This window comes from Triticum dicoccoides, chromosome 5B, assembly GCF_002162155.2.
Source record: "Triticum dicoccoides isolate Atlit2015 ecotype Zavitan chromosome 5B, WEW_v2.0, whole genome shotgun sequence".
Classification (NCBI taxonomy): Eukaryota; Viridiplantae; Streptophyta; class Magnoliopsida; order Poales; family Poaceae; genus Triticum; species Triticum dicoccoides.
In genome coordinates this window covers 594,743,209-594,756,445 of record NC_041389.1, presented here as the reverse complement: position 1 = coordinate 594,756,445, position 13,237 = coordinate 594,743,209, and the positions used below count along the sequence as shown (strand labels likewise).

The 13,237-nt window shown below is 43.7% G+C and overlaps 1 protein-coding gene across 2 annotated transcripts; it reads right to left on the bottom strand.

Annotated features, from left to right (window-relative positions):
* Nucleotides 1–7,049: 7,049 nt before the first annotated feature.
* LOC119311888 lies at nt 7,050–13,193 on the bottom strand. 2 transcript variants are annotated; one of them, XM_037587601.1, is made up of 5 exons: nt 13,034–13,193; nt 11,589–11,809; nt 10,845–11,081; nt 9,936–10,692; nt 7,050–9,416 (listed from the first exon to the last, which is right to left on the bottom strand). In XM_037587601.1, the coding sequence occupies exons 2-5, from the start codon at nt 11,601–11,603 to the stop codon at nt 7,435–7,437; spliced, it is 2,991 nt and encodes a 996-aa protein (XP_037443498.1). In that variant the 5' UTR covers nt 11,604–11,809; nt 13,034–13,193; the 3' UTR covers nt 7,050–7,434. The 2 variants fall into 2 exon arrangements, with proteins under 2 accessions (XP_037443498.1, XP_037443499.1); XM_037587602.1 differs by having other exon boundaries at nt 10,845–11,017.
* Between the last annotated feature and the right edge of the window lie 44 nt (nt 13,194–13,237).

The window sequence follows — 13,237 nt, the reverse complement described above, 5'->3', positions numbered from 1 at the left end:
CTTCAAGGGTGCATGACTATAAAAGATATTACTCATATAAATAGAACAACCATTATTCTTTGTTTTAAATGAATAACCGTCTCACATCAAACAAGATCCAGATATAATGTTCATGCTTAACGCTGGCACCAAATAACAATTATTCAGGTCTAAGACTAATCCCGAAGGTAGATGTAGAGGTAGCGTGCCGACGGCGATCACATCAACTTTGGAACCATTTCCCACGCACATCATCACCTCATCCTTAGCCAATCTTCGCTTGATCCGTAGCCCCTGTTTCAAGTTGCAAATGTTAGCAACAGAACCAGGCGCTACTGCGAGCATTAGTAAGGTACACATCAATAACATGTATATCAAATATACCCTTCACTTTGCCATCCTTCTTATCCGCCAAATACTTGGGGCAATTCCACTTCTAGTGACCAGTCCCTTTGCAGTAGAAGCACTCAGTCTCAGGCTTAGGTCCAGACTTGGGTTTCTTCTCTTGAGCAGCAACTTGCTTGCCGTTCTTCTTCAATTTACCCTTCTTCCCTTTACCCTTCTTGAAACTGGTGGTCTTGTTTACCATCAACACTTGATGCTCTTTCTTGATTTCTACCTCTGTAGCCTTTAGCATTGCGAAGAGCTCGGGAATTGTCTTGTTCATCCCTTGCATATTATAGTTCATCACGAAGCTCTTGTAGCTTGGTGGCAGTGATTGAAGAATCCTGTCAATGACACTATCATCAGGAAGATTAACTCCCAGCTAAATCAAGTGGTTGTTATACCCAGAGATTTTGAGTATATGTTCACTGACAGAACTATTCTCCTCCATTTTGCAGTCGTAGAACTTATTGGAGACTTCATGTCTCTCAATCTGGGCATTTGCTTGAAATATTAACTTCAACTCCTGGAACATCTCATATGCTCCATGACGTTTAAAACGTCGTTGAAGTCCCGGTTCTAAGCCGTAAAGCATGGCACATTGAACTATCGAGTAGTCATCATATTTGCTCTGCCAAAAGTTCATAACGTCCGGCGTTGCTCCTGCAGCGGGTTTCACACTCACTGGTGCTTCCAGGACGTAAATCTTTTGTGCAGCAATGAGGATAATCCTCAAGTTATGGACCCAGTCCGTGTAGTTGCTACCATCATCTTTCAACTTAGATTTCTCAAGGAACGCATTAAAATTCAAAGGAACAGTAGCACGGGCCATTGATCTACTACAACATAGACATGCAAAATACTATCAGGTACTAAGTTCATGATAAATTAAAGTTCAATTAATCATATTACTTAAGAACTCCCACTTAGATAGACATCTCTATAATCATCTAAGTGATCACGTGATCCAAATCAACTAAACCATGTCCGATCATCACATGAGATGGAGTAGTTTTCAATGGTGAACATCACTATGTTGATCATATCTACTCTATGACTCACGCTCGATCTTTCGATCTCAGTGTTCCGAGGCCATATCTGCGTACGCGTAATGTCGGTCCGGGCCGCTTCATCTAACAATACCGTCGAAGCAAAGTATGACATGATGGTAAGCAGTATGACTATTATCGCCCACAACTCCTTTGTGTTCTACTCGTGCATATAACATCTACGCATAAACCTGGCTCTGATGCCATTGTTGGGGAACGCAGTAATTTCAAAATTTTGCCTACGATCACGCAAGATCTATGTGATGCACAGCAACGAGCGGGAGAGTGTTGTCTACATACCCTCATAGACCGTAAGCGGAAGCGTTAAGAGACGTGGTTGATGTAGTCGAACGTCTTCGCGATCCAACCGATCCTAGCACCGAAAGTACGGCACATCCGCGATCTGCACACGTTCAGCTCAGTGACGTCCCACGAACTCTTGATCCAGCTGAGTGTCGAGGGAGAGCTTCATCAGCACGACAGCGTGATGACGGTGATGATGAAGTTACCGGCGTAGGGCTTCACCTAAACACTTCAACAATATGACCGAGGTGGATTATGGTGGAGGGGGGCACCGCACACGGCTAAGACAATGTATGTTGTGTGTTCTAGGGTGCCCCCTTGCCCCCGTATATAAAAGAGCTAGGGGGGAGGCCGGCCGGCCCTTGGGCGTGCCAAGGAGGGGAGGAGTCCTCCTCCTGGTAGGAGTAGGACTCCTCCTTTCCTAGTCCTACTTGGAGGGGGTGGAAGGAGGAGAGGGGGAAAAAAAGGGGGGCGCCGCCCCCTTCCCTAGTCCAATTCGGACCCAAGGGGGAGGGGGGTGCATAGCCTGCCCTGGCTGGCCCTTCTCTCTCTCCACTAAGGCCCATAAGTCCCATTACTTCCCCGGGGGGTGGTCCGGTAACCCTTCGGCACTCCGGTTTTCTCCGAAATCACCCAGAACACTTCGGGTGTCCGAATATAGCTGTCCAATATATCAATCTTTATGTCTCAACCATTTTGAGACTCCTCGTCATGTCCGTGATCACATCTGAGACTCTAAACTACCTTCGGTTCATCAAAACACATAAACTCATAATACCGATCATCACTGAACGTTAAGCGTGCGGACCCTACGGGTTCGAGAACTATGTAGACATGACCGAGACACGTCTCCGATCAATAACCAATAGCGGAACCTGGATGCTCATATTGGCTCCTACATATTCTATGAAGATCTTTATCGGTCAAACCGCATAACAACATACGTTGTTCCCTTTGTCATCGGTATGTTAGTTGCCTGAGATTCGATCGTCGGTATCTCAATACCTAGTTCAATATCGTCATCGGCAAGTCTCTTTACTCATTCCGTAATGCATCATCTCGTAACTAACTCATTAGGCACATTGCTTGCAAGGCTTATAGTGATGTGCATTACCGAGAGAGCCCTGAGAGACCTCTCCGACAATCGGAGTGACAAATCCTAATCTTGATCTATGCCAACTCAACAAACACCATCGGAGACACCTGTAGAGCATATTTATGATCATCTAGTTACGTTGTGACGTTTGATAGCACACAAGGTGTTCCTCCGGTATTCAGGAGTTGCATAATCTCATAGTCATAGGAACATGTATAAGTCATGAATAAAAACAATAGCAACAAACTGAACGATCAAGTGCTAATGCTAATGGAATGGGTCATGTCAATCACATCATTCTCTAATGATGTGATCCCGTTCATCAAATGACAACTCATGTCTATGGCTAGGAAACTTAGCCATCTTTGATTAACGAGCTAGTCAAGTAGAGTCATACTAGTGACACTATGTTTGTCTATGTATTCACACATGTACTAAGTTTCCAGTTAATACAATTCTAGCATGAATAATAAACATTTATCATGATATAAGGAAATATAAATAACAACTTTATTATTGCCTCTAGGGCATATTTCCTTCACCACCATATGCGGCTCGGGCACGCCGATGACCAGATCCCCATCGCATATCGCCAGACTCTCGCATAAAGTCAAACTCCACTAAGGGCATCTCCAAAGCTGACCCCCAAACCCCCTTATCCGTCCGGACCGCGCAACCTGGACGTGTTTTGTAATCCAACACGGTCAGATACCCGTTCCGAAGTCCCGCAAATCGGAACCAAACTAAGGGGGCTATGCAAGAGTCCAGACATCCATGCAACAACCAAAAGTCATATCCTCTCCCCTCCGTCCGGATGGCAGAACGCCGCTCATGTTGCTATTTAGGTCTGGTGGATAGCATGTTTGAAGTTGGCAGAAGCCGCTAATCACTTTGTTTCACTTTTTTATTTAAAAGCTACTCCCTCCATTTTTATATACAAGGCCACAAACTCAAATTACAGGTACCAAGGTAAAATTTAATACATGTTTTGTAACCCAGTTTTTCTTTTCGTTTACTGAGATCATTAATACACCGCATGCATGCAAGAAAATTGAGTGGAGAAAGTAGCTGGGTGTCATTATGACTGCATGCATGCAGATATTAAACAAGTTGCTAGTATAAGAAAATATCATTAATTTTTGCCTCGATTACTGTTGGTGGCCTTATATAGATACAAAATGTATATTCCATAATGGTCTTGTATAAGTAAATGGAGGGAGTATAAGATTTGGTGGATGCAAGCAGTAGAAGGCTTTTATATTTCTTTAAAAAGGGAGTAGAAGCTAGCTAGATTGATTCCACCAAATAGCATGCCTAAAGCTACTACTAATCACGTCGTGATTTGGCGGAAGCAAGCTGTGGTTCCCCCAAATAGCATGCTATGTAGCTACCTATTGGGCTAAATTGCTACTCTCTCCATCCCATAATACTTGTTGTGGATTTAGCGACTAACTAAATCCACGACAAGTATTATGGAACGGAGGGAGTACATAGATTTGGCGGAAGCTAATATCATGCCTTTCGCCAAATAAGAAGCTACTGATCAAGTTTGGACAGAGAGATAATTTATTGGACGTGTCTACCGAGGGGCCGTTGGCTCGGTAGCACTCCAGGGCAACCCTCCTTTTTTAAGTATATATTTGTCCTAATCAAACAGACTAGAAAATATTTTATCCTCTTAATAGGAAAAAGACAAAGACCATACAACGTGTTTAACCAAAACTGAAAAAGCCCACATGCGAATAAGTGTGAACGTATTAAATTCAGATTTTGCAATTTTAGAAAAGTCATAACTTTTGAATCGAACATTGAAATTAAGATCCGCTTTCACCGTTGAAATCATCACGATGTGCTCTTCGAAACTAGATACCACATGAGTATGTTTCGACAAACTTTTTTTGTGCAATTTTGTCTCCATTTTGCGTAACCGTGCAGTTGTTATGTGCAACTACCTAATAGTCGATGTGTAACTTTCTCTCTATCCATGGATGTCCAGTTTTCATTGATGGCACCTCACCCCAAACTACCCACTATCAATTGAGATGTGCAATTTCGTCTGCTATCCCAGTCAACTTCTTAGTAGTCAATGTGCAACTTTTTCCCTATAGCTGGAATGCAGTTTTTTATTGTTTGCTACCTCGATCAACTAACAAGCAGTGAATATACAACTACGAAAACTGTCCCAGCCAACTACCTAATGGTTGATGTGCAACTTTTCCCCGTACCCGTGGGTGTGTAGTTTTCATTACTAGCACCCCTTCCCACCCACCCCAAATAGTGAGATGTACATCTTTAGGGTCTCACCTATAGACAATTTTTCTCTACCCTCATGGTCTTATGGATGTGCAGTTTTTCACCATCCAACAAATCCATGTCGGTGAGATGTGCAACTTTCTCTACTGCCCCAGCCAACTGCCTAGTAGATTATGTGAAACTTCGCCTATTGCCACCGCCAACTAAAACTAAATATCGACAAGTATGGAGGGGAAGGAGTTGCCCATTGACTACTGCGAAGTTAGAAACAACAGATTAAGTTGCACATATAGCTGATAAGGTAAGTGAGGCATGGTATGACAGCAGTGAAAACCTATATCATCCATGAATAGGGAATGGGAGGGTTGCACATCGACTACTAAGTAATTGGCCGAGTAGTAGACTAGTTGCACATCACTAAAAAATGATTGTCATGGTGGCTAGGTTGCAAATCTCATAAAAATTTCGATCATGTAGCTTTACAAAATGGTTTTGAAAAAAATTGCATCATGTTGTGCTAGAATTGCACGATGTAGTAATAGAGTTGCACAATATAGCATCAAAATTGACATCAAAAAAATTCATCAAAACATATCCATGCGGGATCTAGTTTCGAAGATCTCGTCGCGAGGATATCAACGGTGAAAACGGATCTGAATTCCGACGCACGGTTTGAAAGATATGACTTTTTGAAAATTTGTAAACCCGAATAAATGCATATGCACATCCAACAAACATGAAATTGATGCGCTGACTTTCCCGTGTGCCCATCCTATTAGTACTTGCCACGTCATGAGTAAAGACAAAATTTAGACCATAAAACTACATGCTTGTTTGTGTGAGAGTCGGCCGCTCGTTTTCACCAAATAGTGTGTAAGCACTTTTTAGATTTGAGGTAATTTATTTAAAGTTAAAATAAACGAACACATGAGATATCAATTGGATGGTCGGCTCCTACATCTGAACTGTCCTTACTGATCCATGAACAGATATAGTGTCCGGTTTAGGGTCAGGGTTGGAGATGCCGAAACACTATACTAATACTAAGGGCATCTCCAACGCGGGCGCCAGGATTGATTTTCAGGTAGTTTCTCCCTATTCCCGTCCGATTCCCGTTCGACCCCGGGAAACTCTGTTGCGTCGACTCCAAAGTATTCGCCGGGCGCTTCACCTGCTTTTTTTTCGCACGAGCGATTGGGCTGGAGTCAGGCACTAACAACGGGCGCTAAAATTCCCCTAGAAAATCTCCTAGGAGGCTTTTGCCTCAACTAACTAGAGATATTTCTGCGTTGGAGGAAGCAGACGCTAGCTGTTCCATTTTTTGACCGCATAGCGCCTATAATCACCACAGTTAGCGTTGGAGGTACAGGCTCTTAGAGAAACGTTTAAACGATAATTCATTATTATTTTTATTCCTAAACGTCTATGTAAGCGCTTCCCATTGAACATGCCCTAAGCCTAATCTGCAGCGGAGCACCGATTGCTTGTCCGTTTGGTAGCTGTAACAAAGACCATGTGGTTTCTTTAATGAAATCGGAGAGGAAGGCCCCCGGAAATCGTCTCTTTTGCTAAAAAAAAAAGAGAGAGAAGGCGAGGAAGCTCCTGCTAAGTGCAGCCTCTGCTTGTCTCCTCCCGTGTGCTATGTTCTTGCAGACACATTTGAATGCCCGCGTAGGTGCTGTTTAGGTTCAGTTGCATGCAACAGGTCATGTTCGAGCTGGATATATATATTTGCCAGTAGCTCGTTTACATTTACACTCTCCTTTCTCAAAGGGTGCTAGTAGTTCAGTTCTACCGAAACTGATGAAAATAAAGCTATTCCAAACAAGCCATGAACTACCAGTTCTGTCTGGATCAAGTCATTAACGGTGGTGGTGGTGTCCAGTCTCCACTCCAACTAGGCAGCGCTGAGTTACAGGCCGCGAAGCAAAAATTGCAGCCAAATGAAGCAGCAACTTACATACAGAAACACAGAAACTTACATACAGAAACACAAAACAAAACATGATAAAACTATATAGAACTACACCGATTAGCCTCTTTGATTTCCGAGTACCGGCCAGTCAAGGTACCTCGCCACTATCTCAAGAATTACAGCAGGCCTCTCAGCTCAGGCCCTGGACCCAGCTTAATACAACGCTGTTACAGAAATTGTCATATATAGACTAGTTTAAGAATTTATTATAGAAAAAAATGTACACCATGTTTCGACCTGAAAAGGCATGAAATCTCTGCAGGGGGGAGGCCGGCCAAACAGGCCAGCAGAGTATGCACACTCATGGCTGTGATATTTTTTTTTACCTTTATACCAGTCCACCGCAATCTCTGATGGAGAATCTGAATCCGAAACCGACCAGTATCAGAGGTCGTTCAGGACGAAGCGGCGACGCTATTGCCCAACGGGCATCTTGGCTTGCGACACCGCCTTGTTGTTCGCCCCCAGCTAACCATGCCCCTTTCATCAGCTTCTAAGCCAATGGAGTCGGGTTTTGAGGGCGGGCTCGCCTCGGCCTCGGCTTCTATCTCTACGGTAGCTGGCTCGTTTTTGCGGGGCTTTCTACCTCTTGTTCGCCCACCACGCGCTCGCCTGGTTAAACTCGACTCCCATGATCCACCAGATGCCTGTACTAACCCCTCAATTAGCTGAATGTCCTCTATGATCTTAGGCCGGGAAAGCGATGAAAGCCCGGGCAAGATGTCCTTCTGGAAGTCTCGCTTCTGCCGCCGCTTCCTTTGCGGTCCTCTTTTTGGCTTGGACAGCAGGTTCACCGCTGAAACAGCTTGGTCATCATCTGTCAGTGGTGGTTCTGGTGTCCTGGTCCAGCGCTCATCGGTCTTGCACTCTTCCAGCTTCAGTGTCAAGGCTTCAAATGAGTCTGAACCATCATCACTGGAATTATCGATGCAACCCTGGACTTTTGCTTGCTCGGCATGGTCATCCATGTTTGATATCGCGAGCTCTGCAAACCACTGCAACATATCATCGGGTGTGCCTGTGGTGGTCGGCACATCCGTTGACAACGCAAGAATAATCTGCGCTGCATCTGTAGCGGATGGAAAACACAAATCAACTTCCTTGGATGCACCAAGTTTGCCAGAAGGTGTGCATTCCTGTTGAGAAGTCCAGGCAGCACCATCTTCACAAGCTGGCACTTCTTCTAAGTCAAACAAAAATGTGCGCTTAGCATGGTTGTTCTGTAAGGCCGCCACATCACATTCATGTGACACTACTGATGACTCTGAGTTGTCTTCATGTGGTACATCATCATTCAGATCAAACAAATTTCTGACGACGGCCGCACCACTTTTGTTGACAACACCTTCAGCAGCTTGTCCATCTCTATCCAAGGGTTTCTGGCTTGAAAGTGGTAAATGTCTCGTGGTACTCTCCTCAGTCTTATTACATACCAGCCAAGTTCTATCAGTGATGCCTTCAGAAGCATCATCTATCTTAATTCTGCAACCTAGGGACGTTGAGGCAGAATCTGACAAATTGCAAACAATCGGTGTTATTCCCGTCAAGTTATTGTTGATTTTCGTGTCTGCTGCAGTCCCGTTGGAATGGCCAAGCATCTTTCTTTGCTTTTCCAGCCCTGTTGGGTCAGCACAAGTAGCTTTATTTTTTAGCCAAGAGATCCCAAATACTGATCCTTCACCTTTACTATGCTGCAAACTACCAACAGATCTCCCATCCTGTTCTACAAGCTCTTCCAGACCATCTGACAGTGCTTCATTCAAATTAAAGTTCTTTGTGCCCTTGCCGTTTGTGGACTGAGGATACCCATGAGACTGCCGTGCTGCTGAATGTTCAAACATCAGGCAGTTCCTTTGCTCCAACTCGCTCGAAATTGCAACCTGTTGTCTGGATCGTGATGCGGAAAATGGATCAGGTGGAAAGCCAAAGTAACTACCATCCAAATTATCAAATCTTTTCAGCTTATGAATCGAAGGTCCAATGCTTTGGGTCACAGCACTAGGACTCTTGTATGAATTAACAGTTGAAGATCCATTGAAACTTGGAACTCGCTGGAAAGCATTGTTGATAACACTGCTCCTTGGGTCCACTGTGCAAGAACCTATAGGAGAGGCGACGGAAGGATGGTCTATGTGAGGAATGGAGATTGGAGCAACAGGTGTACCAATACTTGAATGATGTGGATGGTCAAGTCTAGCAAAATTATTGATGGGAGATGCTCCCATAGGACCTTTTGAAAACCATCCAACTGAACTGTTTTGACCATGGTAAATAAACTCATTGGTTGCAGATCTCCCATCAGCAACTTTGAAGGATTTTTGCAGATCAACATTGCTGTATCTGGGTGTAAAAAAAGATTGGTTGCTGACTTGTTTTCCTGAAAGAATTAAAGCAATATAGCGGATCAAGGACACTGCAAGTACAGAGCAGTAACCAAATATGCAAGATTTGTACAGAACTACAGATTGGTTATAAACAGCATAGAATAAAGTACTCAAGATAATAATAATAATGTAGTCCACTGCCACATCATGCATAAATAGAAAAAGAAAAAGAATGGTCGGAAACATATATGGAACATGCACAGCTAAGGGAAGCGAGTTCTACATGCACTGCGACAGAAAAAACCTTCACATGCAGTTGAAATGCTATGTCTAATACGTATTAATAGGTACTAGGAGGGCATGAAATCCAAGTCACATAACAGATGGTAGGTTGTAACCATATATCCCCCCAAAATTCCATAGTGAACCCTTACCTCTTAATGCAAAATGACTTTTTGGTCGACCGATATAGTAAATACATGTACTAGTGATATTTATTGTGTAAACATAGAAAGATAAGCATGACAAGGAAAGAAGCAAATAAAGGTGTTCTAAGTGAAGCTTATCCTTACCTTTATCAATCAATGATTTCTCCTCCTGTCTTAGTTTGGCACTTGCATCAAGGAAATTTGAGCTTGTTCCTTCGTCAGTATGCTTCTCTTTGGAGTATTCTTTATTGAAACCAAAGTTAGCTGTGCTTGATCTCACTGCAGATTGGCGACAAGAGTTCTCCAAGGTATACAGGAGAGCTCTGGATACGGACCCGTTTGTTCCACCCATATGCATCCCAGTAATTGGCTCATTCAGGTCAGCGACATGGCAGCCTCCCGGTTTATTGGTAGTCAGCAAACCAGAGGTTGAGCTATTATCATTGAACCTCCCCAGGCCTTCTGCACCACTGAATGTGACCCTGGCATCATTCGGAGGTTTTGTACCCGAATCTACACCAAGGAAATCTATAGGCTTATTATCTGATGTGTTGTCATCATCTATATAATGATCAGCTGGAAGCTCAAGGTCAATAATGCCTTGCTTGGTATTTAAAGCAACACCATTTGAGGGGAATCCATTTGGAGAGGGCAGGACACTGCCATCACTAAGGAACTTCAAGGAGTGGTTTGTATCAGTGTGCACTGCAACAGTAGCCTCTCCGTATGTTTTGGCCACCAGAGGCATCTGCCATATCATCTTTGAGCCATTTGGTGGAACTTGTGATGACGAATTTGTCTGTGATGCGTCTGCCAGTTCTGGGTATGCATATGCGTCTTTGTTTTCATAATGCTTCATCAGGTCTCTCTGTATTTTGTAAACCCGGTGCAGTTCATAAACCTGGATAATGATTTCAGTTGATCAGTTAACAAGATAAGAGAAAGAAAAACACAAAATGGGAAGTGAAAATATCGGCTGTGTGCCTGCAGTTTATACTTTTAGTAACGTGTCATGCATTAAGATGTTTACATAGTTAATGCCAAGGTACCAACCTGCTGTCTAAACATAGCTTCATGTGAAAGCATTGTGCGCTTTAGCGTTTCGTTGTCGTATTCTGAATAACCGTCTGCCTGCTTCGTCATGAAGCCATTGTACAACTGCCCATTTGATGTATTATCCTCATAGTATGGAGAGCGCCAACCATTTGAGTCCATGTGCAGATCCCCTGTAGCATAGTATCCAGGATTGTAACTCTCACCTTCCACTTTAGCTCCCATTAGTATTACAGTCTGTTGAACAGACCAGTCAAATGATGCTGAATTATATACAAAAGTGGGGTGCGAAAGGTAAAGCTTTTGGAATAGCAGCCCCAAATATTTCAAATAACAAACATGCATTATTCATTGCTTGAAGCCTTGAACAAGAAACAAAAAGATCAAGTTGAGCTTACAAGAGAAACATCAAAGTCAACTAGATGTTGCAACTTTATTTCCTCATTTGCATGTTGACAATCATAATGTGAAAACACATTTGTTTACATCAAATTCAAGCTTGAAAGCAAGTAGCGTACAGCATACTGCTTGTTGAATGGTTTTTCCAAGTGCAACACCCAAACAAATAACACAGTGCAGACAAATTTTGATAGTGCTTTTAAGATCCTCGGCAAGATATTTTACTTAAGAGCATGGGAGCAAGTTGAGAAGAGCTAAGAATCTAGCATCTGAGTAAGTAATATCAAACAGAGATTTACAAAAACAAAAACAACTAAGGATTTAGGGGTTCCATTGATAAATTACCAAAACAATGAGCATGTAGCAATCATGCTAAAATTCCCCTTGACCCGGACGGCAACCAGCACTGATCATCACATCACAGGATACCAAAGGGAAATCACAGTGTGAATGCAATGCGCGTGTGAAATTCCAATCTTTAATGCTTTGAGCTAACTGGACAGCTTGACTTGCTCAGGTGAATCAATACTACCTTCCAATCTGAATATCACTTCAAGAGAAATAACCTGCCAATAAATACTGCAGTGAGTAATAACAAAGGATCTGGGAAATAAGATGCTACATGTATCATGGATAAAATGCATGACAAAAACTCACTACCCCTACGATAATCAAACAAACCTAGACAGCAACAGAGTAAACAACACCAAAGGCCTAATTTTTTAATATATACTGTATTCACATAATGGCATAGAATATGCACTTCACCTGTTTGTTTCTAAATTCATCGGGCGGGAAATAACTAAAGGAGAGAAGACGAGTCAACCGGCGATAGTTCAACCAACTTAATAAAATCCTAAGGACTAGTTCTTTTAAAGAGATATATCATCATCTTTACCAAACGTGGAAAATAGAAACCTATGGCCATCCGATGCAATCATTGACTTCTCACGTTCAATCCAACTGAAACGTCACACAGACCTAATCACCAAAACAGAAAATAAGAACCCCGGAACCTAATAAAAGGCCCAAAATAAATTACAACAAACAAGTTATAACACAAAGAGTCCCAATTCCAATTTCAGTTGAACTGGAATTTGCGTCCACTTCGAAGTTTTATGTTTGGTTTCACCAAGGAAAATTCCAGTTTGTTCAGAAAGGGGAGAATTACGAAGTGTCTTGGAAATAGAAGATTAACCCATTTCCAACTCCAGTTTGGATGATAAGAACTGTAAATAAAGGCCAGAGATGGGCAAGCATACTTGAGCAAGCACGCACGGGGAAACTGAGGCAATCGCACGACGAACTGACAATGGTAGCTACAGGCACGGAGGTGGGAATAGAAGGGGAAGTGGATCTGGACGCCAAAGTCGAGCCAGACACCTGGAGTACAAAGAGGAAAGCGAAGAACGGATGGCGACGGACGGCAGGCGTCCGGATCTAGACAACAGGAGGAGGGCGGCAATGAGCAGGAGGCGGCGCCGGTGGCCGAGGCCGATGTGTCGCGTGGAGGGCGGCCGGATCTGGACGTCGGGCGGAGGCCAGGAGCGGACGAAGAGACAGTGACGGCGACGGCGACAGCGACAGGGGCGTCGGGCAGAGAGAAATTCGTCCGAAATCGGAGCTCCAATCCCCCCAGGTGCCCCCGGATTGGAGCTCCAACACATCGGGAAAGCAAATCAACACCGCTCCTTTCGATTGTGCTAGCTCGATTCGACGATCCAGACAGCGCGCGAGCAGAATTAATTAATTGAACCAGACCAGCTAGTACAAAGAGAGGAAATTCTGACCTCAGGGATTCTTGGCGCTGCGCTGCAGCGGGTTGAGCCTGACGACCCGCAGCATTCGGCGGGCGAGCGTCGTGTCCGGCACCGCCGCCACGGCCATGCCCCAAGAAACCCCGCGCCGCCCAAGAACCCGCCCAACCCAACCCAACCAAGGCAGGATATTTATTTATCTATCTATATGTCCTAGAAAAAAGAGGCAAATCTCTC

Bases quoted from the DNA above. Each gene is read 5' to 3' on its own strand.
- LOC119311888 (XM_037587601.1), bottom strand. The intron at 10,693-10,844 runs GTTGGTACCTTG...ATCATTATCCAG, and splicing joins AAGCTATGTTTAGACAGCAG to GTTTATGAACTGCACCGGGT. The intron at 9,417-9,935 runs GTAAGGATAAGC...TAATTCTTTCAG, and splicing joins GAAATCATTGATTGATAAAG to GAAAACAAGTCAGCAACCAA.